General features: G+C 41.8%; 1 protein-coding gene across 1 annotated transcript in view; it reads right to left on the minus strand.

The window, feature by feature from the left end:
- ADAMTS12 (ADAM metallopeptidase with thrombospondin type 1 motif 12) overlaps positions 1 to 26,196 on the minus strand; it is a 391,698-nt gene that overhangs the window by 60,532 nt on the left and 304,970 nt on the right. Inside the window, exons 17-18 of the mRNA XM_055422207.2 lie at positions 20,160 to 20,286; positions 8,063 to 8,273 (exon numbers count right to left, since the gene is read on the minus strand). Of these exons, the coding sequence (XP_055278182.2) occupies positions 8,063 to 8,273; positions 20,160 to 20,286 (338 nt within the window). The remainder of the gene's footprint in view (positions 1 to 8,062; positions 8,274 to 20,159; positions 20,287 to 26,196) is intronic.

Genomic DNA, 26,196 nt, shown 5'->3' on the forward strand with positions numbered 1-26,196 from the left:
GTTAGATGAAGATGCAGGGGCCAATACACGTTCCCCCTACAGCGTAGAGGATTCCCTTTTCTCCACACCCTCTCCAGCATTTATTATTTGTAGACTTTTTGATGGTGGCTATTCTGACCTGTGTGAGAGGATACCTTATTGTAGTTTTGATTTGCATTTCTCTAATAATTAGTGATGTTGAGCATTTTTTCATGTCTATATGTCTTCTTTGGAGAAATGTCTATTTAGATTTTCTGCCCACTTTTAAAAACAGGATTATTTGGTTTTTTGCTATAAGAACTGCCATATGACCCAGCAACCATTCCTTGGCATATACCCAGAGAAAGCCGTAATTCAAAAAGATATATGCACCCCCATGTTCACTGCAGCACTATTTACAGTAGCCAGGACATGTTTATTAACAGAGGAAGGGGAAAAGAAGTTAGGGTACATATATACAGTGGAATATCATAAAAAGAATGAGGGAATGCCATTTGCAGCAACATGGATGGATGCAGAGATTGTCATACTGAGTGAACTGGGTACAGATAAACTTACAAAACAGAAATAGAGTCACAGATGTAGAAAACAAACATGGCTGCCAGGGGCAAGGGTTGAGAGGGGTAAATTGGGAGCCTGGGATTGATATATAAGCACTGCTGTGTATGTGTGTGTGCTTAGTCATGTCTGACTGTGCAACTTATGGATTGTAGTCCACCAAGCTGCTCTGTGCATGGGCTTTTCCAGGCAAGAATACTGGAGTGGGTTGCCATAGCACTGAGAACTCTACTCAGAACATTACTCTGTAATGGCCTATTTGAAAAAGAATCTTAAAAACAGTTGATATATGTATATGTACAACTGATTCACTTTGCCATACAGTAGACACTAGCATAACACTGTAAATCAACTATACTCCAATAAATTTTTTTTTTATTTTAAAGAAAATGCAAGGGCCACAGATCAATTCTGTCAGGGAACTTGGGTGTCACTGACTGGACAAGGCTTGAAAAGAGTAACGTGGAAAACAGACCCTTGTCTTCTTGCCTGATAATAAAGTTCCCGTTTAGTGAATGCTCCAGTATTCTTGGGCTTCCCTGGTGGCTCAGTTGGTAAAGAATCCTCCTGCAGTGCAGGAGACCTGGGTTCGATCCCTGGGTTGGGACGATCCCCTGGAGAAGGGAAAAGCTAACTACTCCAGTATTCCGGCCTGGAGAATTCCATGGACCGTATAGTCCATGGGGTCGCAAAGAGTCGGACACAACTGAGCGACTTTCTCTTTCACTTTACTATTTGCTAGGCACTATGTGAAGGGCTCACGTGGATTATCATCAAACTTTATGATAATCCTGTCTTTCTAAATGAGCAAAGGTTGAGAGAGGCTTAACACTAGCTCAGTTAGAGCTTGCCAAGGCTGGAAAACCTAGGAAAATTACTATCCCGGGATATCTATTAGTCTAACTGCTGGGAGAAATATGGGAATTAATGAACTAAAATCAAACTCATAGAGTTCAAGAATTAAATGAGATATTTAAATAGAGTGGAAAGCAGCCAACAAAAGATGGATGACATTCTTATTATTTCCATCTATCCACTTTACTAAAAGATGATTATAGCTATAGAGCTTATTATGTGCCAGGTATTCTTCTTATGAGAATTTTAGGAATATTAGCTCATTCATCCTCATAACTTCCCTAGAGTCTAAGCACTGATGTTATCCTCATTTTAGAGATGGAGGAAACAAGTCACAGGAAAATAAAAGTAACCACAGGGGGATTAAATTCACACATCTGTTAAGTGGCAAAGCCAGGATTTGGACCTGGTAGAGGGAGGTGCATGCTCTTCACCACTAGACCGACCACCTCTCAAAAGGCATGGCACTGAAGTGGGGTATCTAGTGGGAGCCACGGAAACTTTGATACTTATCTTCATTTACAATAGAGAACCCCTTCTGGACCCTCCAAGCCCAGAAAGTAGGCTGGGCAAAACCAGAATAAGATTCTTGATTTCTGAGATTGGGGGCAGGAGTCTGGTGTCTAGAATATGAACTTAGAGGGGAAGGGGCTGGTCACAGGGCGCAGGAAAGCTGTCTTTGGGGGCAGCCACTGACTCTCCCTGGGAAGGGAGAGACCTCATTCTTCTGACATCTCCTGGGTCAGGGAGCAGAGGTCCAGCCCGGCACAGATAAGCCCACCCGACCCTCAGTGGTCTCTTGACAGGAAGGGCATCTCATGGATTTGCCTCTTCTGCTTCTTACCTTGGTCATTCTACAGGCTTCTAAAAGCATCACAGTTGATCTCAAGACAAAATCTGGACCATAAATACTATGTGTAGCAGGAGTCACTATATCATCCTTTTTTCTTTTCCTAATTTGTGGCCCTTTATTTGAAAATAAGTACCTATTTTTCTTAATCAGTTGGGTGCGATTGAAGGAAAAATTACTCCTTTCTTGATTTTATAATTTCTAAGTTTATTGACTGACTTCTTTTTTAAGCACTGTATCATCTCTTAAAACATTTCCCAGTATAGAATGTCAAAGACATTCATGCTTCAGCAAAGCTCATTAGAGGGCTAATATGTACAGACATTGAGAGTTGGACTGTGAAGAAAGCTGATCGCCGAAGAATTGATGCTTTTGAACTGTGGTGCTGGAGAAGACTCTTGAGAGCCCCTTGGACTGCAAGGAGATCCAACCAGTCCATTCTAAAGGGGATCAATCCTGGGTGTTCATTGGAAGGATTGATGCTAAATCTGAAACTCCAATACTTTGGCCACCTCATGCGACAAGTTGACTCATTGGAAAAGAGTCTGAAGCTGGGAAAGGTTGTGGGCGGGAGGAGAAGGGGACGACAGAGGATGAGATGGCTGGATGGCATCACCGACTCTGTGGACATGAGTTTGAGTGAACTCCGGGAGTTGGTGATGGACAGGGAGGCCTGGCGTGCTGTGATTCATGGGGTCGCAGAGAGTCGGACACAACTGAGCGACTGAACTGAACTGAACCGACTGATGTACAGACATTAGCAAGACAGCAGAGGGGAAAAAAGGAAGAGCCACTCGGTGAATATTCTGATGCTGACTGAACTAAAAGCACCTCTCCTGACAACATCTCTAAATGAAGGCAGCAGCTCAGCCTCTCAGTGCAACTGGACACTGGATCCCACATCTGCCATCACTACACTATGCAGTGGCCTCTATTCAGAACAACAGACTCGAGCACTTGTCACTTTGTGCCAACATTTCAGTCCCTTGTTGTCCAGTGAGGCACATCGTTTTGCTCCCCAGAAACAGAAACACAATGAAAAAGACTGCTCAGCCAAATATGTAACTGTGGTCCCTTGAAAAAGCATGAAGATTCTGGCAATTAGTAAATTCTACATGACAAGAATTATTAACTGCTTTGGATGCAGCCAACACACTTTTGGTAAACAGTTTTAATGGACCAGTCACAATACCCCATTCAGCCTTATTTTGACAACACTGTAATTTACAGCAATCGAGGTTGGCAGTGGACTAATAGGTCAGGCCAGCCACAGGCTGTGATTATACCTTCCCAGGAACAGCAGGGGAATACTCTGGCCTGTTATTGATGTGTTCACATGAATCAGTGCAATACCAGCACCACGCCTGTATTAGGTTGTAGATGTTTTCTTTGCATCTACACCTTTGTCTTTCTTTTTTGGGGGGTCCAAGCTCTCCCATTTGATTAGCAGTTGTTACAATAAAGGAACTATATCTTTTTTTATTTCCACCCAGCTGCTCCTGAGAATATTATGTACAGAATTAAAAGCTAAATAAGGCCTCCCAGGGGGTACAAATGGTAAAGTGGTACAGGAGACATAAAGATGAGGGTTCAGTCCCTGGATTAGGAAGATCCCCTGGAGGAGGGCATGGCGACCCACTTCAGTAGTCTTGCTTAGAGAATCCTATCGATAGAGGAGCCTGGCAGGCTACAGTCCATAGTGTCGCAGAGTTGGACATGACTGAAGTGACTTTTCAAGCACGCATGCAGAAGCTAAATAAACCTAAATTGTGACTTTGAGCTAATGAAATAGTTTTGGAAATGCAGTTATCAAAATTGTTGTATTCAAATGAGAGTTTTCTGCTTTCAAATAGTTACCTTCAGATAAATTTTGCTTACACAAAATTTTGAATTCTTTTTTTTTTAATAATCATATATTGTCACTGAACAGTTTTGATATCTGTAGCTGGTCAGGAAAATTCTGCGTAGAAACTGTCACATAAGATCATTCATTCTCAGTGGGGGCAATGAAGACTGGTTCTGGGGTGGAGTGAGTTAAAAACCTCTCCCTCTTTATGTATAAAGCACAGATATGTACATAGTACATAAACAAATACAGCGTATATCTGTCCTATGATTATGTATTATATAATTCTTTCATATGAAATGTTCAGAAAGGCAGATCTCTGGAAATACAAAGTGGATTAACGGTTGTTAGGGCTGGGGAATGAAGGCATGAAGGCAGGGATCTGGGATGATGATTAATGCATGCAGGGTTTATTTAGGAGTTGATGAAAACATTCTTAAATTACTGTGGTAATGACTGTATAACTCTGCAAATATACTAAAGGTCATTTGTTTGTACACTTTCAATGGGTGAATTTTATGGTATGTGAATTATATCTCAACACACACACACACACACAAACCACTTCCCTCCTTGAAAATAAAGTCATGATGGAGGAAAACAATTAGGAAAGAGCCTCTAAAAAGGCACTTAAGGAGCCATTTCCTTCTCCAGGGGATCTTTCTGACCCAGGGATCGAACCCAGGTCTTCTGCATTGCAGGCAGATTCTTTACTGTCTGAGCCACCAGGGAAGCCCATTGGGGGAAAAAAAAAAGAGAGAGAGAGAAACACTGCCTTGGAACAAAAAAGTGAATTTCATCTTAAATCTCTATTCCCAGTTCAAACATCCATGATGAGAATTCATCGTCAATTAGCCTGAAAAGTTCTTGGGTTAATCCTACCCAAGTCAGGCAATATCCTCTGGGCCTCATCTCTACCAGCAGGTAGAGTCTGGAATTAGTTGTGCTGCCCAGAACCTGGTCTCTAAGAGCAGTGGGGCTGAGAAAAGATTTTAGAAGAGGCACATCTTATGGGAATCAGGAATCATGGCTGCCCTGCAGAAGTCATATTAGAAACAGTCTCCTAAAAACTAAGTTGCTTAAGACTGCTAGAAGATCCTTGAGTCTAACTCAGTGTTATAGGGTAAGTTCTCAAGGAGACAGACTCTGATGTGTTTAGCTAGCATGGCTTTTATTAGGAAGTACTCTGGAAATCAACTCCTGTCAGAAAGAGGGGAAGAAAACAGGATACAGCCTAGGGGAGATAGTGCCATGATGCAGGCCTGATAATAGGTTTAGCCAGTCTCAAGAGAAGCTCTGGAACCGGGATAGCCCTTCAGAGTTGTCCCAACAGCTGAATATAAACCCTTTACTTCTGAAAATGTGTCTGGATGGTACATCATAGCATTCTTCCAACTCAGGTCCCTGACTTCAGACTATACTACAAAGCTACAGTCATCAAAACAGTATGGTACTGGCACAAAATCATAAATATAGGTCAATGGAACTGAACAGAATGTCCAGAGATAAACCCATGTACCTGTGGTCACTTAATCTATGACAAAGGAGGCAAGAATATACAATGGAGAAAAGACAGTCTCTTCAATAAGTAGGTCTGGGAAAACTAGACAGCTACCTGTGAAATAATGAAATTAGAACACTCCCTAATACCATACACAAAAATAAACTCAAAATGGATTAAAGACATAAATGTAAGACTAGATACTATAAAACTCTCAGAGAAAATTATAGGCAGAATACTTTCTGACATAAATCATAGCAAGATCTTTTCTGATCCACCTCCTAGAGTAATGAAAATAAAAACATAAATAAACAAATGGGATCTAATTAAACTTAAAAACTTTTGCACAGCAAAAGAAACCATAAACATAATGAAAAGGCAATCTTCAGAATGGGAGAAAATATTTGCAAATGAAGCAACTGACAAGGGATTAATTTCCGAAATATACAAACAACTCATGCATCTCAATTAAGAAAAAAAGAGAATCTAAAAACCTAAATAAATGTTTCTCCAAAGAAGACATATAGATGGCCAAAAAACACATGAAAAGATGCTCAAAATCACTAATTCTTAGAGAAATATGAATCAAAACCTCAATGAGGTGTTACCTAACACAGGTTAGAATGGCTACCATCAAAAAATCTATAAAGAATAAATGCTGGAGAAGGTGTAGAGAAAAGGGAACCCTTTTAAAGTGTTAGTGGGGATGTAAATTGGTGGATAAACACCAATTTTAAGCAAATAATAACAAAATAAACAGCTACTATGAAGAACAGTATAGAAATTCCTTAAAAAACTAAAAATAGAACTTCCATACAACCCAGCAATTCCATTCTCAGGCATATATCCAGAGAAAACCAGAATTCAAAAGGGTGCATGCACCCCCAGTGTTCACTGCAGCACTATTTATAATAGCTGGGACATGGAAGCAACCTATATGTCCATCAACAGAGGAATAGATAAAGAAGATATGGTACATATATACAATGGAATATTACTCAGACATAAAAAGGAATGAAATAATGCCATCTGCCGAGCTGTGGGCTGACCTGGAGACTGTCATGCGGAGTGAAGTAAGTCAGAAAGAGAGAAACAGATATCAAGTGGTACCGCTTGTATGCGGATCTACAAAAATGATACAGACGAGTTTATTTGCAAAGCAGAAACAGAATCACAGATGTAGAAAGCAAACTTATGATTACCAAGGGGGAAGTGGGGTGGGATGAGTTAGGAGACTGGGATTGACATATACACTGCTATGCATAAAATAGATAACTAATAAGGACCTACTGTACAACACAGGGAACTCTACTCAGCACTCCATGGGGACCTAAATGAGAAGTAAATCTAAAAAACAGTGAATATATGTGGACATATACCTAATTCAGCACAGCTGAATTCTTCTTTAGATAGTACTTTATAAGCGATGAAAAGCAATAGCATTACTTATAATCAAGAATCATTTTAAACACAAAGGTCTTATCCAAATGGATCAGATTACTCCTTTATCCACCAAACTTAATTCTAATCAACTTCCTGGGGCATTCTCCTGAATCAAATATTTTCCATTTCTCTGACGGTGAGTCTAAGAGGAATTCTAAGATACTCTGGTCAATAGTAGCATTATTATGGAAACCATGTGGCTTCCCAAGGAAGCTCATAAGAAGTCAACAACCATCAATATATTCTGGCCTATTGGTTTTTACAAAGTCATTTATTTTCTCGTCATTCCTTAGGTCACTGGCTGAAAGACACAAAGGGAAGCAGAGCAAGGCCCCTGGAGACTCCAGCACCCTTGGAGAAAGCAGAGGTCTACTTCTACTACAGACTCTGGTAGCAAAAGTCCTGACAGTTCTAGGTCTCCTGGTGACCCAAAGAAAATTAAAGCCTGGAGGTATTTCATGATCTCCTAGCCTATGGATTTCTAATCATACTTGGAGAATCAGATCAGATTAACCGTGGGGAAATGCAACACTATTTGAATTTATGTGACTTAATAGTAAATGTCCCAAACCTTCATCAGGTCTGAATAGATGGATGATTTGAGAGGCTTCTCCAAGTGGCAAGTACACTGCCTATCATTCCAGTTAGAGTGACTCTTCTTTAGTCTGAAACATAAGTTCCGGTAAATGTTTGGCAAGCCAGCTTTTGGGGTAGGTGGGAGAGCCTTGATTTGCTCCCAGTGGTTTAACAACGGACCAGCAAAAAATCCTGAAGATTTTTCAATTAGCTGTCGTGAGCCTGAGTATGTAAGATCCAGGTCATTCCAGGCAGGTGGATATCTGATCAGATGAGAGAAGATCTTGTATGAATGGAAAACAATCAAGATAGGATACTGGGAGGTAGGAAATGCAGAAAACAGGCCACTGTGCACCTCAGCCCCGGTCACCTTGGATTGGTTAATGAGGAGGATGGGTGAGAGGGCTGATGAAGCACGAATAACCCCGGTGTCCCTTTTAACCCCTGGGCTCACCTCACTCCAGTTGCCCACTGTCCAGTCTGATGGACACAGGATGTCTCTGTTGCAGGACACGAGGGTCTTGGGCTTCAGCAGATGCTGGCAGTCTTGAGGGGGGAGAGCCTGCTCATCCGAGCCCATGGTCTGGATGCACAGCACCGTTCGCTTCTTCTCTCCATGGGGCCCACATGTTGCAGAACATGCTTCCCACTCCCCTGCCCACCACCTGCAGACACATACGGACATGTGAGAAAAGATCAGCCCGAGTTGATACACATACACTTCAACCACTGGATAGAAATCCAGAGCAGAAATGCTGATTACAGAGTTGGGAGGGCCCTGAAGATGTTTCAGCCCAGTAGAGGGCGCTCTGCAGACAGGGCCACGGCTCGCTTGTTCAATCACAGCTATGGAACTCCGCAGAACACTTGGCATAAGTAGGTGATAAGTAAGCATGTTTTTAAATGAAAAAACAACCCTCCCACAAATCCCCTCTCTTCTCAGACAAGAAAACTGAGGTCCTGTTTTCTATTGTGAAACCTCAAGGAAGTTTAAGCCTTACTCTCCACATCTGTTGAATGGATGTAACAATATTGACTTTAGGTGAGTGTCATTCATGTACTGAAATACCAATTTATGTACAGTGCATAGTACAGAACCTGACATAATACAAGCTCAATCATTTGTAATTGTAATTATTGTTTTAACTGTTGCTGTTGACTCAGTTAAGTTCAGTCGCTCAGTCGTGTCCTACTCTTTGCGACCCCATGAATTTGCACGCCAGGCCTTCCTGTCCATCACCAACTCCCGGAGTTCACTCAAACTCATGTGCATCGAGTCGGTGATGCCATCCAGCCATCTCATTCTCTGCCGTCCCCGTCTCCTCCTACCCCCAATCCCTCCTAGCATCAGATTCTTTTCCAGTGACTAAAAAAACCCAATTAGAATCTAAGTCTCCTGGCTCCTAACTGAATATTTTTCTATTTCAATATGACGCACTTAATTAATTTTCAATTATGTAGAAGACAATCAGTCAGGGGCATTGTTATCATTCTCTCCCTCCTCCATCTCCTTCAGTCTACCTGTGAATATTCTCACTGGTCGCTTTAAAAGAAAGAAGTAGGAAAACAAGAAACGTATTAAATAAGATAATCTCGTGCTTTTTGTCAGCTGTTCTTGATAAGTTGAATAGTTGAAATTGTTGCCTAATGGAAAAATGAAGATGTGTGATTTTCCTCTACTTGCTATCATGGTTGATTGCCTCAAGGTTCTAGGATGTGGGGCCCAGTGGTTACACTAAAGTCACTTTTGAAAGTGCCAAGGAACCCTTTTCGGAGCCGTCTCTTTTCCTCCTTCTTCATCATGGTCCAAATTGTCCTCAATATCAAATACAGAACAGGTGTCTTGACCCAGCACACTTTGGGTCCACCATTGCTTAGATGTATAGTCTGCTTATTCATCCCTCCATGCAGGAATAAAATAGAATATTTGTTTTTCATGGGAAAACAGTACAGCATGTGAATTCCTTCATTCTTGACTTTAAGGAAACCTTCTGACCTTGCTGCTGCTGCTGCTAAGTTGCTTCAGTCGTTTCCGACTCTGTGCGACCCCATAGACGGCAGCCCACCAGGCTCCCCTGCCCCTGGGATTCTCCAGACAAGAACACCGGAGTGGGTTGCCATTTCCTTCTCCAATGCATGAAAGTGAAAAGTGAAAGTGAAGTCGCTCAGTCATGTCAGACTCTTAACGACCCCATGGACTGCAGCCTACCAGGCTCCTCTGTCCATGGGATTTTCCAGGCAAGAGTACTGGAGTGGGCTGCCACTGCCGTGAGACAGTATCAAATTCTGAAGCAGGTTAAACTGTGTACTAATACTTATGTTTACAAAATATTAGATTTATTTGAGTAGAACTTCTTTGATTCTCATACTTTTAATCTTTGGTTAAAAATACTAGAAGAAAGTTTTTCCTCAATTCTATTATATTCTTCAGTTAATAAGTAATTAAGATTACCTATTTAGTCCCTGGTATTTAACATCTGGCCATCTTGTGTAGATAAAGAGCTAATATTGAGACCATATGATGTGACACCAAATAAATGCCCTCTGTGTTAATATAATTACTTGGTCCCACCTCTGACATTTCTATGGGAGGCCAGACACACTATCAGATAAATCAAATGCCATTCTGGAAGGGCCTTAATGTGAGTTGACTGAAAGTCCAATTTATCTAACTACTTAACTACAAGGCTTTCAGCTATGTTACTAAAAGGTGATAACAGACTTCCTTGTTTCTCTTTCTGAAGCTGCCTTCACAGACTCCTGGGGACATCTTGCATATGTTTGCTCCTAGTCTACGGTGAAATCCACCCTCTTTATTTCCCTGCAAAGGTCTTCCAGGCCCAGGACTCAGGAGCTATTGCCAAACTGTCCTCTGTTGTCCAGCTCATTCATTTTGGTGTCTGCCATAATCCCACCTCTTCGAGGAGATTTATAAAAGAATCTTGTTTATATTTATATTTATGGGAGATTTATAACAGAAGACTGTTTACATGCTCTGAGTGATAGCTGAGAAGCACAGTATAACATTCCAAGAACTCAGTAGGACAAAGGGCCCAGACCACACATTTATTCACCAGCCCCCGCAAGTCAACCTTTCTCGTTTAATCAGCATATAATCAACAACAATCTAATCCAATTTTTTCCATTTTTGCTATTAATTTTTCTCTTTCCAGAATGTCCATATCTGTCACAACTAAAGTACAAGTGGATAACTGATCATGCATTGTCTTATACTGTTTTTTTTTTTTTTCGCTGTCTCTATAATTAGTCAATCTGAACATTCCAGGTACTAGGTAAAAGTCCTAAGGACCTGGCCTATATCAGTGATCCTCACTGTATCATCACTTGGGGATCTTTAAAAAGGTATCAGCTATCAGTTCAGGCCCCCTTGCTATATTCGATCGCCAGAATCTCTTGAGGTTAGGGCCAAGGCATCAGTGTTAAGAATTCTTTGATGACTTTCATATGGAGTCAGGATTAAAAACCACTGGTGTTATGATGGGCTTCCCAGGTGGCATTAGTGGTAAAGAACCTGCCTGCCAATGTTGGAGACATGGGCTTGATCCCTGGATTGGAAAGATCCTCTTGAGGAGGGCATGGCAGCCCACTCCAGTATTCTTGCCTGGAGAATCCCATGGACAGAGGAGCGTGGCAGGCTACAGTCCATAGGGTTGCACAGAGTTGGGCCCGACTGAAGTGACTGAGCACACATGCATGGTGTTATGACATCAGACAAATGAATTTGATTCTTGAAATTTTTTCTATAAAGAATGGATTCTGTAGATTTAGTATGCTATTAAGACAAAGATTAGTACAAAGATAGTTATAAAAGTTGATATTTTAAAGGAAATTTCTATTCTAAGCAAGAGTTTAAAAAATTCAGATTAAGACGTATAGTTTTCTGAGTGATGAGGATTAGAAAGAGTTTAATTTTGTATTTTATTGGTTTATTGGTGGTCAGAACTTCCTGAGCAAGCACTGATATGGGTGTGGGTACAAGATACAGATCCTTCTGTTTGAAGGATGTCCAAAGTACAGGAAGCTTTTCCAAGTTAACTATAAGCTCTTTGAGGGTCTTGAAACACACGCACACACATTTCTGTATCTTACATAATTCATACTAAAATTACAGTGTGCTTCACTGATCTTTATAACAGTGTAGCCACAATCTCACTGTATCCTATTCATCCCTGATTTTCTCTGGTTTTCTTGTTATTCCCCACTCACACCATGTTCATTCTTCTACCCACTCTCATGGACTTTCCCCATCTTAATGACCCCTTTCTTGTCATTTATGCCTTTGAACTGTGGTGTTGGAGAAGACTCTTGAGAGTCCCTTGGACAGCAAGGAGATCAAGCCAGTCAATCTTAAAGGAAATCAACCCTGAATATTCACTTGAAGGACTGATGCTGAAGCTGAAGCTCCAAGACTTTGGACCATATGATGTGAAGAGCTGACTCATTGGAAAAGACCATGAAGCTGGGAAAGATTGAAGGCAGGAGGAGAAGGGGACAACAGAGGATGAGATGGTTGGATGGCATCACTGACTCTATGGACATGAGTTTAAGCAAGCTCTGGGAGTTGATGTGATGGACAGGGAGGCCTGGCGTGCTGCAGTCCATGGGGTCACACAGAGTTGGACATGACTGAGTCACTGAACAACAGATTGGTGTTTCTCACCCAATGGAGATTCCCACAGCCACCTCCCCAGGGGACATTTGGGAATATATGAAAGCATTTTTGCTTGTCACAAATGAAGGGGGACATGTACTCTTGGCATCTAGTGGAAAGCAAACAAAGATGCTGACAAATATTCTACAAGGCACAGGACAGCCCCCACAGCAAAGAATCATCCAGCCCAAAATGGCTCTAGTTCTCAGGCTGAGAAACCTGGATTTAAATCATGAGGCATTCTTTTTGCATGAAAACCTACATGCCGCTACCAGGCTGGAAAAACCTGTTATAGGAGTTTATGGAGCATTTAAATATACAGAGCACCATTAGCCTGACAGAAGTTTGCTTTCCTGTAAACTAAAGTTCACAGAGAAGTCCATAGAGAGAAATGACTCAAATGACCTCTTTCTGGAGTCAGATACACTTTCAATTCCAAAGAATTTCTTTCTTGACTGGCTACTCCATCCTGGAGTGTGCCATACAAACTTTCATTCTGGAAGCCATTGATGAAATAACACAGATTTCTTACATTAACAGAAGCTTTTTATTAAATCTTTTTAAAAAATCTGTTTTAAGTATCCATTTGGGAAAGAACACAGAAGGTCCACATTGGGTATAGAAACAAATTATTACTGAAGGACAATAATTCAGAAATGAAAAGATTAAATCTTGCATATGAAATCATTTTAGGAGCGGAAATGACAGCCCTGAACAATGGTATGAACTTTTCAGATAGCATGAAAATTAGGTGACAGGGGAAGATGTTGCAACTTGAAATTCATATCTAAGGAAACTACTGGACTAGTCTTTCAAAGACAAATAATATTAAGATAGCCATCGACATTTATTATTCTTTAAAAAAGCAAATTAACTTAATTTCCTTTCTTTAATCCCCTTGTGAGTTTGCAGGCATGGTTTAGCTTTGAAGTCAGTTTCTGCTTGTTAATAACTTTTTCATTGTGTTTTAATGTGTGAGAAATATTTTAAACTTGGATTTCTGATTTCAGCACCGAAACGTGCTCATTCTGAGATGCTGGGCAGCAGCACAGTGTACTAGCACCAGCAAAGAACGCTCAGTAGATTCATCCAGGTTCAAATCTAGACTCTACCACTTCTGCTAAGTGATTTGGGAAGAATCTGAGGACTTTAGTGTCCTCATCTGTGAAATGGCATAAAAGAATCTACCAATCAGAGTTTCTAATATGAATAAATTACTTGGCAACATGGAAAAGGCTTGAAGTAGAGTGGGTCCTCAATTCAGAAATCATACTCCTTGGTATTTATCTAAAGGAGCTGAAAACTTTTTGTTCACACAAAACCCCACATAGGGATGTTTCAGTTCAGTTCAGTTCAGTTCAGTCGCTCAGTCGTGTCCGACTCTCCGCGACCCCATGAATCACAGCATGCCAGGCCTCCCTATCCATCACCAACTTCATAATTCCCCAAAACTTGGACGCGACCAAGATGTCCTTCAGAAGGTGAACTGATAAACTGCGGTTCATCTGGATAATGGAATAATATTCACACAGAGAAGAAATGAGCTATCAAGCCATGAAAAGACATGGAGAAACCTTAAATGTCTATTATTAAGTGAAAGAGGGCAATCTGAAAAGGTTATATACTGTATGATTCCCACGATCTGAAATTCTGGAAACGACAAAACTAAAAGAAGGTAAAAAGATCAGTGATTGCCAAAGGAAAGAAGTAGAGATGAACAGGCAGAGCAAGAAGGATTTTTAGATAGTGAAAATGCCCTGTATGGTAACATAACAATGGGTAATGTCGTTATATATTTGCCAAAACCCACGGAATGTACATCACCAAGAGTGAGAACTATGCTAACCTACGGACTTTGGGAAATTATGATATGTCATTGTAGGTTCAGCAATAAATAAGTAAATAAAGTATAAGAGAAATAAATTTAAAAAAAAGTAAAACAGTAGGTTCTGAAAATTGTTAGTTACCTCTACCTCATTACCATCTGGGGATAATATCTACCCTCTACCTCCTGACCTTATCATGAATCTTTTGGGAAGCTGAAACACAATAATAAATAAGAAGGACTTCTGAAATTATCCATTATGTTAGAATATTTCATGAAATTCTGTTTAACTTATCATATGCTACTTTAGTGGAGTAGGAAATGGCAACCCATTCCAGTATTCCTTTTTAAAAAAATTTATTTATTAACTTATTTTAATTGGAGGATAATTATAATAATGTGATGGTGTTTGCTTGCCTGGATAATTTCATGGACAGAGGAGCCTGGCAGGCTACAGTCCATGGCATTGCAAAGAGTTGGACATGACTAAGCATACAACACATGCTACTTTAGAACGCATTTTCAGAGATTGAACCTGTTATGTGCTGTATCTACTTAACATCTTCAGGAGTCAAAATCTCTGACCTTAGAGAGTCTTACCTATTTCAACAAAAATGAACTGCATAATAGAAGGAATATAGGTGAATTTGCTAGTTGTTACTTTTGAGAAAGACTTTAGTCATGAAGCATTAAATAAACCAATACAGATACAGCAAAAGGAATATGAATATATATATATAATATGAGGACAAATATGAGAACTTTCAATAAAGTTAGCTGCTGCTGCTGCTGCTAAGTCACTTCGGTCACGTCCGACTCTGCACAACCCCACAGATGGCAGCCCACTGGGCTCCTCTGTCCCTGGGATCCTCCAGGCAAGGATACTGGAGTGGGTTGCCATTTCCCTTCTCCAATGCATGTATGCATGCTAAGTCGCTTGAGTCGTGTCCGATTCTATGTGACCCTACAGACAGCAGCCCACCAGGCTCCTCTGTCCACGGGATTCTCTAGGCAAGAACACTGGAGTGGGTTGCCATTTCCTTCTCCTATAAAGTGAGCTATCTGGGGTCAAGTAACCCATCCCAATATAGGTATCATAAATTTTTAACATAAATGTATGTATGCATGTAAGTATGTGTGTGTGACCTTGGGTATAAAAACAAAACCAAAGGCAGACATCCTACTTTCAAATTTAAAGAAAAATGCTACTGGGATCTTTAATATCCTTCTCCAAAGGCTGTGCTTTAGCTTGAGGTCTGAACTGGGTAAATTCAGGTTTGATCTGCTACTTTTAGGATCTTTAAGGACCACAAGCTGGAGCCCAGGCATTAATCATGTACAGAAATTCAAGAAACTCAGACCTTGGGAAATGGATATCAGAGGGAAATCAAAACCAAAAAAGTGCTACTAAACGATAAAAATTTAAAAAGAGTTGTCAAATTGCATATGCTTTGTTCTTCTTTAAGTATGATCATCAAATTGTTTGGAGGGAACTGGAGGAAATTATGTTTCCAACGCAACAGCAGAAATTGGGCATAGGATGTATTGTTTTCCTCCCTTGAAGTGCAATGATGTGCAGTGGCAGAAGCAGCAGCTTCAAAAATGACCATCAGCTCCCCAAGAAAACCTTTAGCACTGGATGTCACATTTGTACTAAGTGGGATAGCACAGTGACTGCCCGGTAGCCTACTACCTATCTGTGGCCATCAATACTTCCACTCCAGACAGTGATACCAGAGGTTCATTACTGATTTTGTGAGAGGAAGCTGTGGAATCGGTCCATTTAAAAATTTTGTGCTGAATCTTTTTGCATCAGTGCACTCAGCTTAGGAAGCATTCCAGAGAAAAGCCCCAAATATCATTTATCTTGGAGCTTCCCAGGTGGCGCTAGTGGTAAAAAGAATCTGCCTGCCAGTCCAGGAGACTAGACATAAGAGATTTGGGTTTGATTCCTGGGTCAGGAAGATCCCCTGGAGGAGGGCATGGCAACCCACTCCAGTATTTTTTGCCTGTAGAAGCCCATGGACAGAGGAGCCTGGTGGACTACAGTACACAGGGGTGCAAAGAGTCAGACATGACTGAAGCTACTTAGCATGCACATCATTTACCTTGTTTGATTCATGGGTTCGCAGAGAGTTGGACATGACTGAGCGACTGAACTGAACTGAACTGAATAATGCTGCTCTTAGAAATGCAAGCTAAAGCGATGTTAATTAACCACAGAGCTCCAAAGAGGACAAGGGCCATGGGCAGTGATCAGGTCCCAGGGCAAGGAATCCAGATGCTTGACTGCTGGTCCCAGCCCTGACAACAGCTCTGTCTTGCTGGTGTACATGTGTCATAAGTCTTAAGCTTCCTTAGCAAGTGATGCATTTGTGCTATTTGTGCTATTCCAAACGGAGAAGGCAATGGCAAGCCACTCCAGTACTCTTGCCTAGAAAATCCCATGGATGGAGGAGCCTGGCAGGCTGCAGTCCGTGGGGTGGCTAAGGGTCGGACACGACTGAGCGACTTCACTTTCACTTTTCACTTTCACACATTGGAGAAGGAAATGGCAACCCACTCCAGTGTTCTTGCCTGGAGAATCCCAGGGACGGGGGAGCCTGGTGGGCTTCTGTCTATGGGGTCACACAGAGTCGGACACGACTGAAGTGACTTAGCAGTAGCAGTGCTATTCCAAAAAATCCTGAGAAAGCTGTAGTTACTTATTTTCCAATCTTTGGTGCTTCTGTGACTTGGTGAAGAGATTGCCTCTCCTCTCTCTTGCTTCTACATTGTGTGTGCACATGTGTGCTCAGTTGTATCTGACTCTGTGACCCATGGACTGCAGCAGGCCAGGTTCCTCTGTCCACGGAATTGTCCAGCCAAGAATACTGGGATGGATTGTCATGCCCTCCTCCAGAGGATCTTCCCCACTGGGGATCTCATGCATTGGCAGGCTGATTCTTTACCACTGAGCAACCCGGGAAGCTCCCACTCTACATTATGCTGGCATTCATTAGTACACTGCTTCTGTTACTTTCCTAGGGCTGCTGTCAAACAAGTCACCACAAACTTGGTGGCAAAAACAACAGAAATCTAGTTTCTTATAGCTCTGGAGGCCAGATAGACAAGTCGGCATTACTGGGATTAAGTGAAAGTGTTGGAAGGGCTGCACTCGCTCTGGAGGCTCTAGGGAAGATCCATTCCTTCCTTCTTCAGGTCTGTGGTGGCTGCCAGCACTCCCTGGCTTATAGCCCATCACTCCAGTGTTTTCAAATCTTTCTATTCCACCTTCACATTGTTTCTCCTGTGTGTGTGTGTATGTGAAATTTCCCTCTGCTTCTATAAGGATACTATGATGGAATTTTTAGGGTCCAAATCAATAATTCAGCATAATTTGCCCATTTCAAGACCCTTTAACTTAATTACATCTTCAAAGGCCCTTTCTCCAAATAAGGTAACGCTTGCAGGCTCCAGGGACTGGGAAGTGGATATCGTGCAGGCTAGTTTATAGCTACTACATGACTCCCTTTAGGGCCAACTTCCAGTCCCCAGAGCTCAGCCTGTATCACTTGGAATTCCTGTCAGGGCTCCTCCTCTGTGTCTACCAGGCTCCAGCCTCAGCTCATCTCCCGTCCATTAGCCTCTGGACTCTGGCCCCAGTATCCATCTCCTTCTAGCACTGGTGGTATCTTATAGGATGGCCTTCAACTAGAAAATTTTGGTAGTTAGAGTGCAGAGATCGGTAAAGATAATCACCCTTATGGGAAATGAATTCTGAAAATAGTGAGGCCAAGACTTTAGTTACAGGTGAATAAGAAAATGTCAGATATGGACTGATGACTCTTCTCAGAGAGTGGCTACCAAATCCACTGTCTTCTCTGACTATGCTGCTTTTATGGACACAGCTAACATCCCCATCTCTCTCTTGGTCTCATCAGGTGAGCACTTGCATCAACATCTTTTGGTGCCCACCAACCTAGCACAGGGCTTGCTTTGCCTTAGACACAAATCAAGTGAGGGGAGAGGTACATGCCTGTCTTTGAGGGGTCTGCTGTATGTCGACCCACTGCAGCCTTACAGCTAGTCAGCCTTGAGTTTTAGGAACTCTGCCTGGAACCAGGTACCAGAGACATAGCTTTTATTATATCACAAAAGCACAGGGCTCAGTACATGTAACTGTAACACGGTTATCATTGCCATCATACCTCTCATGGGAAATAATGAATGTTTAACAAAGATTTGCTGGTAATATTAAGTAAGGCCCAGGCAGAGTAAGTAAAATAATAAAAATGTCCCTGAACCCTAAGGCCAAAGTTAGACTCAGGAACTAAACAGCTGTGGTTTTAAGAAGGTAGCCACTCACCAGAAAGGGCGTATTGAAAAGTGAGGCGAGCATCCCAGGGTGTGTGTGGTGGTTGGCAGCTGGTGAGGGCAAAAGGAAGTGGCTGGTGAAAGTCATTGACATTGATGGAGATAAATATGATGCAAGCATGTAAACTCCACAAAGGACCAGGCTATCGATGAGATAAGGCAAGCGATAAGAAAGATTCCTCTTTCCAGGCTCATTCTTCCCCGAGAAGGATCTGTAGAAACTGTGATGATTACATACGAAATCTAGTGGCGCCTGATCCTCCCCTCAAGTCCTTAGTTCTTCCCAGTGAAAGAGTTATGGGAAGGACTTCCCTGGTGGTCCAGTGGTTCAGACTTCACCTTCCAGTGTAAAGGGTGTGGGTTCGAACCCTGCTTGCAGAACTAAGATCCCACATGCCTTGTGGCCAAAAAACCAAAACCTAACAAAGGCAACATGTAACAAACTCAATAAAGACATCAGGGTAGAGCCATAGCAAGGGGAGGGGACAGTGGTACCTCTGTCCTCTCTTGATGGAGATGGGGTCCAGTTCTGAACCTCACAGCCCACCTTCCACCCAGGAGAAACCCCAGAACTGGACAGAGAGAATCAACCTGATTCTGAGATGAGAACACCCTTGCCTCTGGGACCTCCCTGCCTGAGACCAGAAGAAAGCGACACTGTCCACCTTAGCTGAGCTGTCTAGATGCTTCTTTTTGACCTAGTTATTTGGCATTTATCTCATTCTTTCAGCTCTTCTTTAGAATTCTGCCTGTCACTTGGTAGATTTATTGTGCCAACCAGTCCCCTCCTGTTAAACTAAACTCTTCTTAAAGTGTCTTCTTGGGACTGGAATGAATGCCTGATGGGATCTGCAAATGAAATACATCTCTGTTTATGGACACGAGGGAATGAAAACACTCCCCACAATTAATTCTTTCTTTCCTTCCCTCCTTTCTTTCTTTTTCTTCCTCTTCCCTACCCTTCTTTCTCTCTCTTTTTAACAAAAGCCCCTCATAATAACATCCCAGCTGCCTTATAGAAACTTGAATCTATGATTCGAAGCAGGTGAATACCTCTATTATTCAGTTCTCAACCAAGGGTGACTTTGCCCCCAGAAGACATTTGGCAAAGTTTGGAGACATGTATGGTTGTCACAGCCTGGACGAGGAAGATGAAATGCTACAAACTTCTAAACAGACACAAGCCAGAGATGCTGCTAAACATGTGTCAGCCCCCAACAACAAGGAATTATACAGCCCCAAATGTCAACAGTGCTGAGGTTGAACAAGCCTGGTCTATAAGTCCACATTTCAAGGCACTGGTCCAAAAGTGTCAGCATATTCTCTACAAACTACTATTGCACTGGTTGGTAAAGTGCTCTTGGAAAAGTCAAACCAATTAGCTAAAGAATTTTTGGATGATCTACACACCATTCTGTTCAACAGTGCTTTGGGACTTAAGTCTTATCTTACCAAATAATTAAACATAGATCACACGAGCTTTGTAAGAAATACTGTTCTCTGGGAAGAAAAATGTTCCCCACTTACACCTTGTCACGGGTTCTAACAGCATAGCCACAGAAACCTGTGACAGCTTGCCTACGTTTATTTTAATAATGAAGCCACCCAGCTCTCTCCCTTCACTGAGCCCTTGATTACTATGAAATCAGACACCACGGTAGGCAGACACACAGAGCTCAAGCTGTTACCAACAGTTACCTGGGTGGACAATCCTTTTCATGACACTTCTTCTGTCTCCCATTGGGTTGAGTTTCTGGGTCACAGAACGTAGCTTTCACTATCCCACGGCCCTTCTTCACGCAATGGGCAGTCTGGCGGCGGATACCTGGGGATTTAACAGAAAGTTTCACACGTATTAAACCCGAGCCCACGTTCTTAGTGTCGGGTGAGATCCCTGATCATGCCTGTAACTGATGAGAAAGTTGTCCATAAAGTATTTGGTCTTTATTCTTATTTTCTTAAAGATTTTTTTTTTGATGTGGACTATTTTTTAAAAGTCTTTATTGAATTTGTTACATTACTACTTCTGTTCTATGGTTTGGACTTTTAGCCATGAAGCATGTGGAATCTTAGTTCTCCAACCAGGGATCAAATCCACATCTCCCACATTGGAAGGTGAAGTCTCAACCAGTGGACCACCAGGGAAGTCCGGAGTATTTGGTTTTTAAAGTAGGAATGGGGACCTCTTTAGATCTGCTCATGCAGCTGAATGCAATGGGTGAAAAATATCTTCCTTAGTAAGGACCACAGATGACATAGGCAAATTAATATGTAATCTAGTATACAGATTCCACTCTAGCTGTGGAGACAAGATTAACATACATATGCCAAATAAAACACAAAGTTAGATTTAAATACTGAAAGCAGATGCCATCACCAGTTGTTGCAACACAATCAGACTTATTTAGTTTAATAAAAGAAGAGAGGAATGGGAGCTTTATATTAGTTGGGGCTTGTAAACTCTGAAAGACAGGAATAAAATTCAAGATAATGTTGTGAAGTTGAGAGGTTATGTTTTTTAAAGTAGAGGGTTCTGACAGCAGGGATCAAAAATGCTGTTGCCTTTGACACCAGGTTAGTAACTAAGAAAGAAAAGCACATAGAAATGTCTGGGTCTATAGGTGAACACAGCCTACGTGGGGGCTGGATTTGATTTTGGATATAGAATAGTAGTTGGGTTCGATCCCTGGGTCAGGAAGATCCCCTGGAGAAAGGAATCGCTACCCACTGCAGTATTCTTGCCTGGAGAATTCCTTGGACAGAGAAGCTTGGCAGGCTATGGTCCATGGGAGCACAAAGAATTGCACACGAATAAGTGACTCCTTTCCCAATTTGGAAGCAGTCTGTTGTTCCAAATATGGTGGACTGGTTCCAAATTGGGAAAGGAGTATGTCAAGGCTGTATATTGTCACCCTGCTTATTTAACTTATATGCAGAGTACATCATGCGAAATACTGGGCTGGATGAAGCACAAGCTGGAATCAAGATTGCTGGGAGAAATATTAATAACCTCAGATATGCAAATGATACCACCCTTATGGTAGAAAGCAAAAGGAACTAAAGAACCTCTTGATGAAAGTGAAAGAGGAGAGTGAAAAAGCTGGCTTAAAACTCAACACTCAAAAAACAAAAGATCATGGCATAATAGATGGGGAAACGATGGAAACAATGAGACTTTATATTTTGGACTCCAAAAGTTCTGGGAGTTGGTGATGGACAGGGAAGACTGTCATGCTGCAGTTCATGGGGTCACAAAGAGTCGGATGTGACTAAGAGGCTGAACTGAACTGAACGACTAATACTAACTAACTGGGTAATAATTAACCCATGTAGTGCTTGCCTCGCCCAGGGCACTGTTCAGACTTGTATGTGTGTATGTATATATGTGTGTGTGACTACCTATGTATGTCCCAGACAAATATATACACATATAAAAGTGTAAGTGTGTGTATGTATAACATAGCACCTGTTATCTGCTATGATGTATAATAATTAAAACCTCAGAATCCAATGAGATCCACATTATTACTATTGCTACCTGACAGATGAGAAAACAGGGCACAGTGAAGTCATACAGGTTAAGAAGGGAAAAGAAAGGACCACTGGCGTTACTAGCTAGGACATCATTGGCAAGAGAACGTGGAGGAATGGCCAGCCATCACGGATTGAGAGGTGAAGGGCAGGTAGGAAGAGTGTCATCATCTCTCCTGAGAGAGCCAATGATTCCATGCCAAATGGGAAAGGCTGGGTGGGAAGACTGAAGATGGAGGCCCCAGGCAAGAGAGCAATTGGCCAGCACAGAGACGGGCACCCTGAGCTCTCGGGGCATCTGGGCCTCGAGTGGGCTCACTGGTGAAGCCCAGAATTTGAAGGGCCACATGTGCACCAATAAGCTAGTCACTTCCTTGCTTTAGTACCAATGACATGAAGGGATTCCCCATATCCACAATGCTGGTGGGACCCAAACTGGGGGGCTCCCCTACCACGCACTGCCTCACATGCCCTTACATGGACTCATGCCAATATCTGGGGCTAGCTTGCATATTCAGATGCCAGAGATTGTATCTCGGGTGAGACGGTAGATGGCATCACTGACTCAATGGACATGAGTTTGAACAAACTTCAGGAGATGGTGAAGGGCAGGAAGCCTGGTGTGCAGCAATCCATGGGGTCACAAAGTCAGATATGATTGAGCAACTGAACAACAACAAATTCAAAAATGTCAGAGGGAAATGCAAAATAGTAAGTGAAGACTTTAAAATGAATCAACAGTATTTTATTGTTCACTCAGTTCAGTTCAGTCGTTCAGTCATGTCCAACTCTGCAACACCATGGTCTGCAGCACGCCAGGCTTCCCTGTCCATCACCAACTGCTGGAACTTGCTCAAACTCATGTCTATCAAGTCGGTGACGCCATCCAATCATTTCAGCCTCTGTTGTCCCTTTCTCCTGCTTTCAATCTTTCCCAGCATCAGGGTCTTTTCCAATGAGTTGGCTTTTCATATCAGGTGGCCAAAGGACTGTAGTTTCAGCTTCAGCATCAGTCCTTCCAAAGAATATTCAGGATTGATTTCCTTCAGGATTGACTGGTATGATCTTGCAGTCCAAGGGGCTCTCAAGAGTCTTTTCCATCACCACAGACCACTAATCTTCTATTCTTCTAGCTCTTGAGTTCTCACTTCACAGATACAAAGCTAAGGCCAAACCTTCCAATGAGGGGACCTGACTCAGTAGACTGATTTCTCCCAGGTTATAGGGACACAATACCTGGCCAGGTGCTTCTGACTCTACTCAGGTGCTTCTCTGTTCATTTCATAAAATGTAATCTGTGATTCCATCCCTTATCAAATTCTAGTGAAATAAATCAGACAAATAAAATCCAAGAGTCCTAGGTTCTATTCTCTACTTTTCCTTCTACTCATCACTAGTTTAAGTGCAACAAAATGAGAATAATGACATTCAGACTGCTTAAGAGTGTGATGCTGAGCTAGTTTATTTCTGGGAGTGTCTTCTCCTTTCATAATCTATAATCCATGAAGAAAAGATAAAGTTTAATCATGGAAAGAGTGGCTAATAAGTGAATTCTGGTTAATATAATTTTACCATTAACATGGAAAAGTTTGTTTCAACTGCCATCAGAATGTCTCAACATTGCTAGTTCATACTGCCTTGGTGACAAGGTGTATTTTCCAAAGATGGCTGCAACAATAATCTCTCTTTTGGTATGTTCTTCTCTAGTTACCCTGACTTTGGACTGAATGCAGAAATGAAGTCACGTGAGTTCAGGGGTGAGGTCATAAAAGACCATGTGGCTTCCCTCCAATTCTTTAGAATCTGTCACTCTCAAGACCCTCCACCTGCCATGGAGTAAGAAGCCCCCACCTTTGGAGAGACCAGGTATACGTACTCCAGTTGACAGTCCCCAATTAGTTATCCAGCCCAAGTGTCAATCATATGAGTTAAGAAGCCTCCAGATGATTCCAGCTCCTAGGCATTTGAATCATTCTTTGCCCTCCAGGTCTTCCTAGCTGAGGTGTCAAACACTGTGGAGCTAAGGCATGCCATCCCCACTGTATCCTGTCTAAATTTCTGACCTACAAATCCTACCTAAGTGCATGCATGTTAAGTCGCTTCAACTGTGTCTGACTCTTTGTGACCACATGTACTGTAGTCCCCCAGGCTCCTCTGTCCATGGGATTCTCTAGGCAAGAATACTGGAGTGGGTGGCTATGCCCTTCTCCTGGGGGATCTTCCCAACCCAGGGACTGAACCTGAGTCTCTTACATCTCCTACTTTGGTAGGTAGGTTCTTTACCAGTCCAATTTTATAGGTAAGAAACCCAATCTTACCTATAGAATATAGTAAAATGGTTGTTTTAGTACCCTAAACTTAGGTTGCTATGTTATATAGCAATAGTAACTGGAACAGTACTCAATAAATGCTAGCTTCCTTCTTCTCTTGAGTCAAGACCCAGAGCTAGGCTTGCTAGGAAACTCACCACTACTGATTCTATTGCCTTTTCATTTCATCCTCTTTCTGCGAAAGCTGATGCTATGGATTGCTGTGGCTTCCAATTAGATTTGGGGAATGGAGACACTGTTTCTTTGGATAACTGCTCCTTCTTTCACTTCTTTAGGCCTAGGATGGTAGCTTTGTTCCCTCCATCCTCTACTATTAATGGATGGACAGAGGTAATGAATCACTTTTCCTGGCTTTCCTAAGCCCTATGCACACCTTTGAAAGTAGTCAAGTTATTCTGTTTGGGTGTGCAGGGCACCCCTGACTGATAACGTCTCCGTTGTAATAAAAACTCAAACCATTAATTATGAGTGGCAGAGTCATTAATCAACTCTGTAAACCAACTGCTGAAATAACAGAATCTTTCTCTGACATAGGATATTGTAATACCTCTTTGTGGAGGGGGTCACAGTCAGTCATTATTTTAAGAGTAGTGATCTTGATGTAACACTGCAAATGCAGAAAGTGTAACAGTTTAGGTTGAATCTATGTGACCCTGACCTTTTCCTGTAATTCAAAAAAGAAAAATGATGTTGAATTTTAAATCTGGCTTGCCTTTTGACCCTTTAACTTACATACTGAACACAGCCCACAAAGAAATTCTAAGTAATTAAGGTGCCAATCAATATGTTGGCCCAGAACTAAGCTAACTGATTATCTATAAGTATTTACTTGAAAAGGGCAGTAAGTGGAAATCAATCACATTCTAAATAGATGAGAATCAAACCCAAAGTTTTATAGAGGAATCTGAGTCACTGTCTCCACATATAGCAATGAGAATGTCACCATGAAGCTGTAAACATATAGTAAACATTTTTAGACACTGGTATGAGTGGTTGGGGCTTTCTTGAGGCTCAGAAGGTAAACAATTAACCTGCGATGTAAGAGACCTGGTTTGATCCCTGGGTCAGGAAGATCCCCTGGAGAAGGGCATGGCAACACACTCCCGTATTTTTGCTGGAGAATTCCATGGACAGAGGAGCCGAGTGCACTACAGTCCATGGGGTTGCAAAGAATCGGACAACACACAGTGAGAGATTAATTAAGAACTTTTACTTTTAAAAAAGTATCTTCATATGTACTTGAACCTGATCATCTTGAGTGAAAATTATCCCTTGATATAAAGAACAAGTTTCTTATGTCCAAAACCAAAACAAAATTAAACAGAACAATACAGTTCATCATATTCTCAATTCAATATTGCGATTTTAAAATAAAGGGACAGTGTTATATGGTTAATTTAGCTCATACAAGATTTTTCTGACTCAAAAATTTAATGTATCAGGGGATAAACTGAAGACTTAGCTTACTGAAATGATCTGTGGCAGAAAATGTAAGATTTCCTATTATTTTAACTTAAAATCAACCCTGGTGGCTCAGAGGTTAAAGCGTCTGCCTCCAATGCGGGAGACCCGGGTTTGATCCCTGGGTCGGGAAGATCCCCTGGAGAAGGAAACGGTAACCCACTCCAGTATTCTTGCCTGGAGAATCCCATGGACGGAGAAGCCTGGTAGGCTACAGTCCACGGGGTCGCATAGAGTCAGACACGACTGAGCGACGGAACGGAACGGAACAGAAGATCAAAGATACTCAAGCACTGAATATTTAATCACAGCACCTGAAAGATATTCAAAGTACTGTATACCAAGTCTTTAAAATACTGACAAAGAACAAGATCTTTTTTAAAAAACAACCATTTGAGAGCCAGTTAAGCAGT

Source organism: Moschus berezovskii, chromosome 18, assembly GCF_049115385.1.
Source record: "Moschus berezovskii isolate FMDL1 chromosome 18, NW_MosBer_1.0, whole genome shotgun sequence".
Lineage (NCBI taxonomy): Eukaryota > Metazoa > Chordata > Mammalia > Artiodactyla > Moschidae > Moschus > Moschus berezovskii.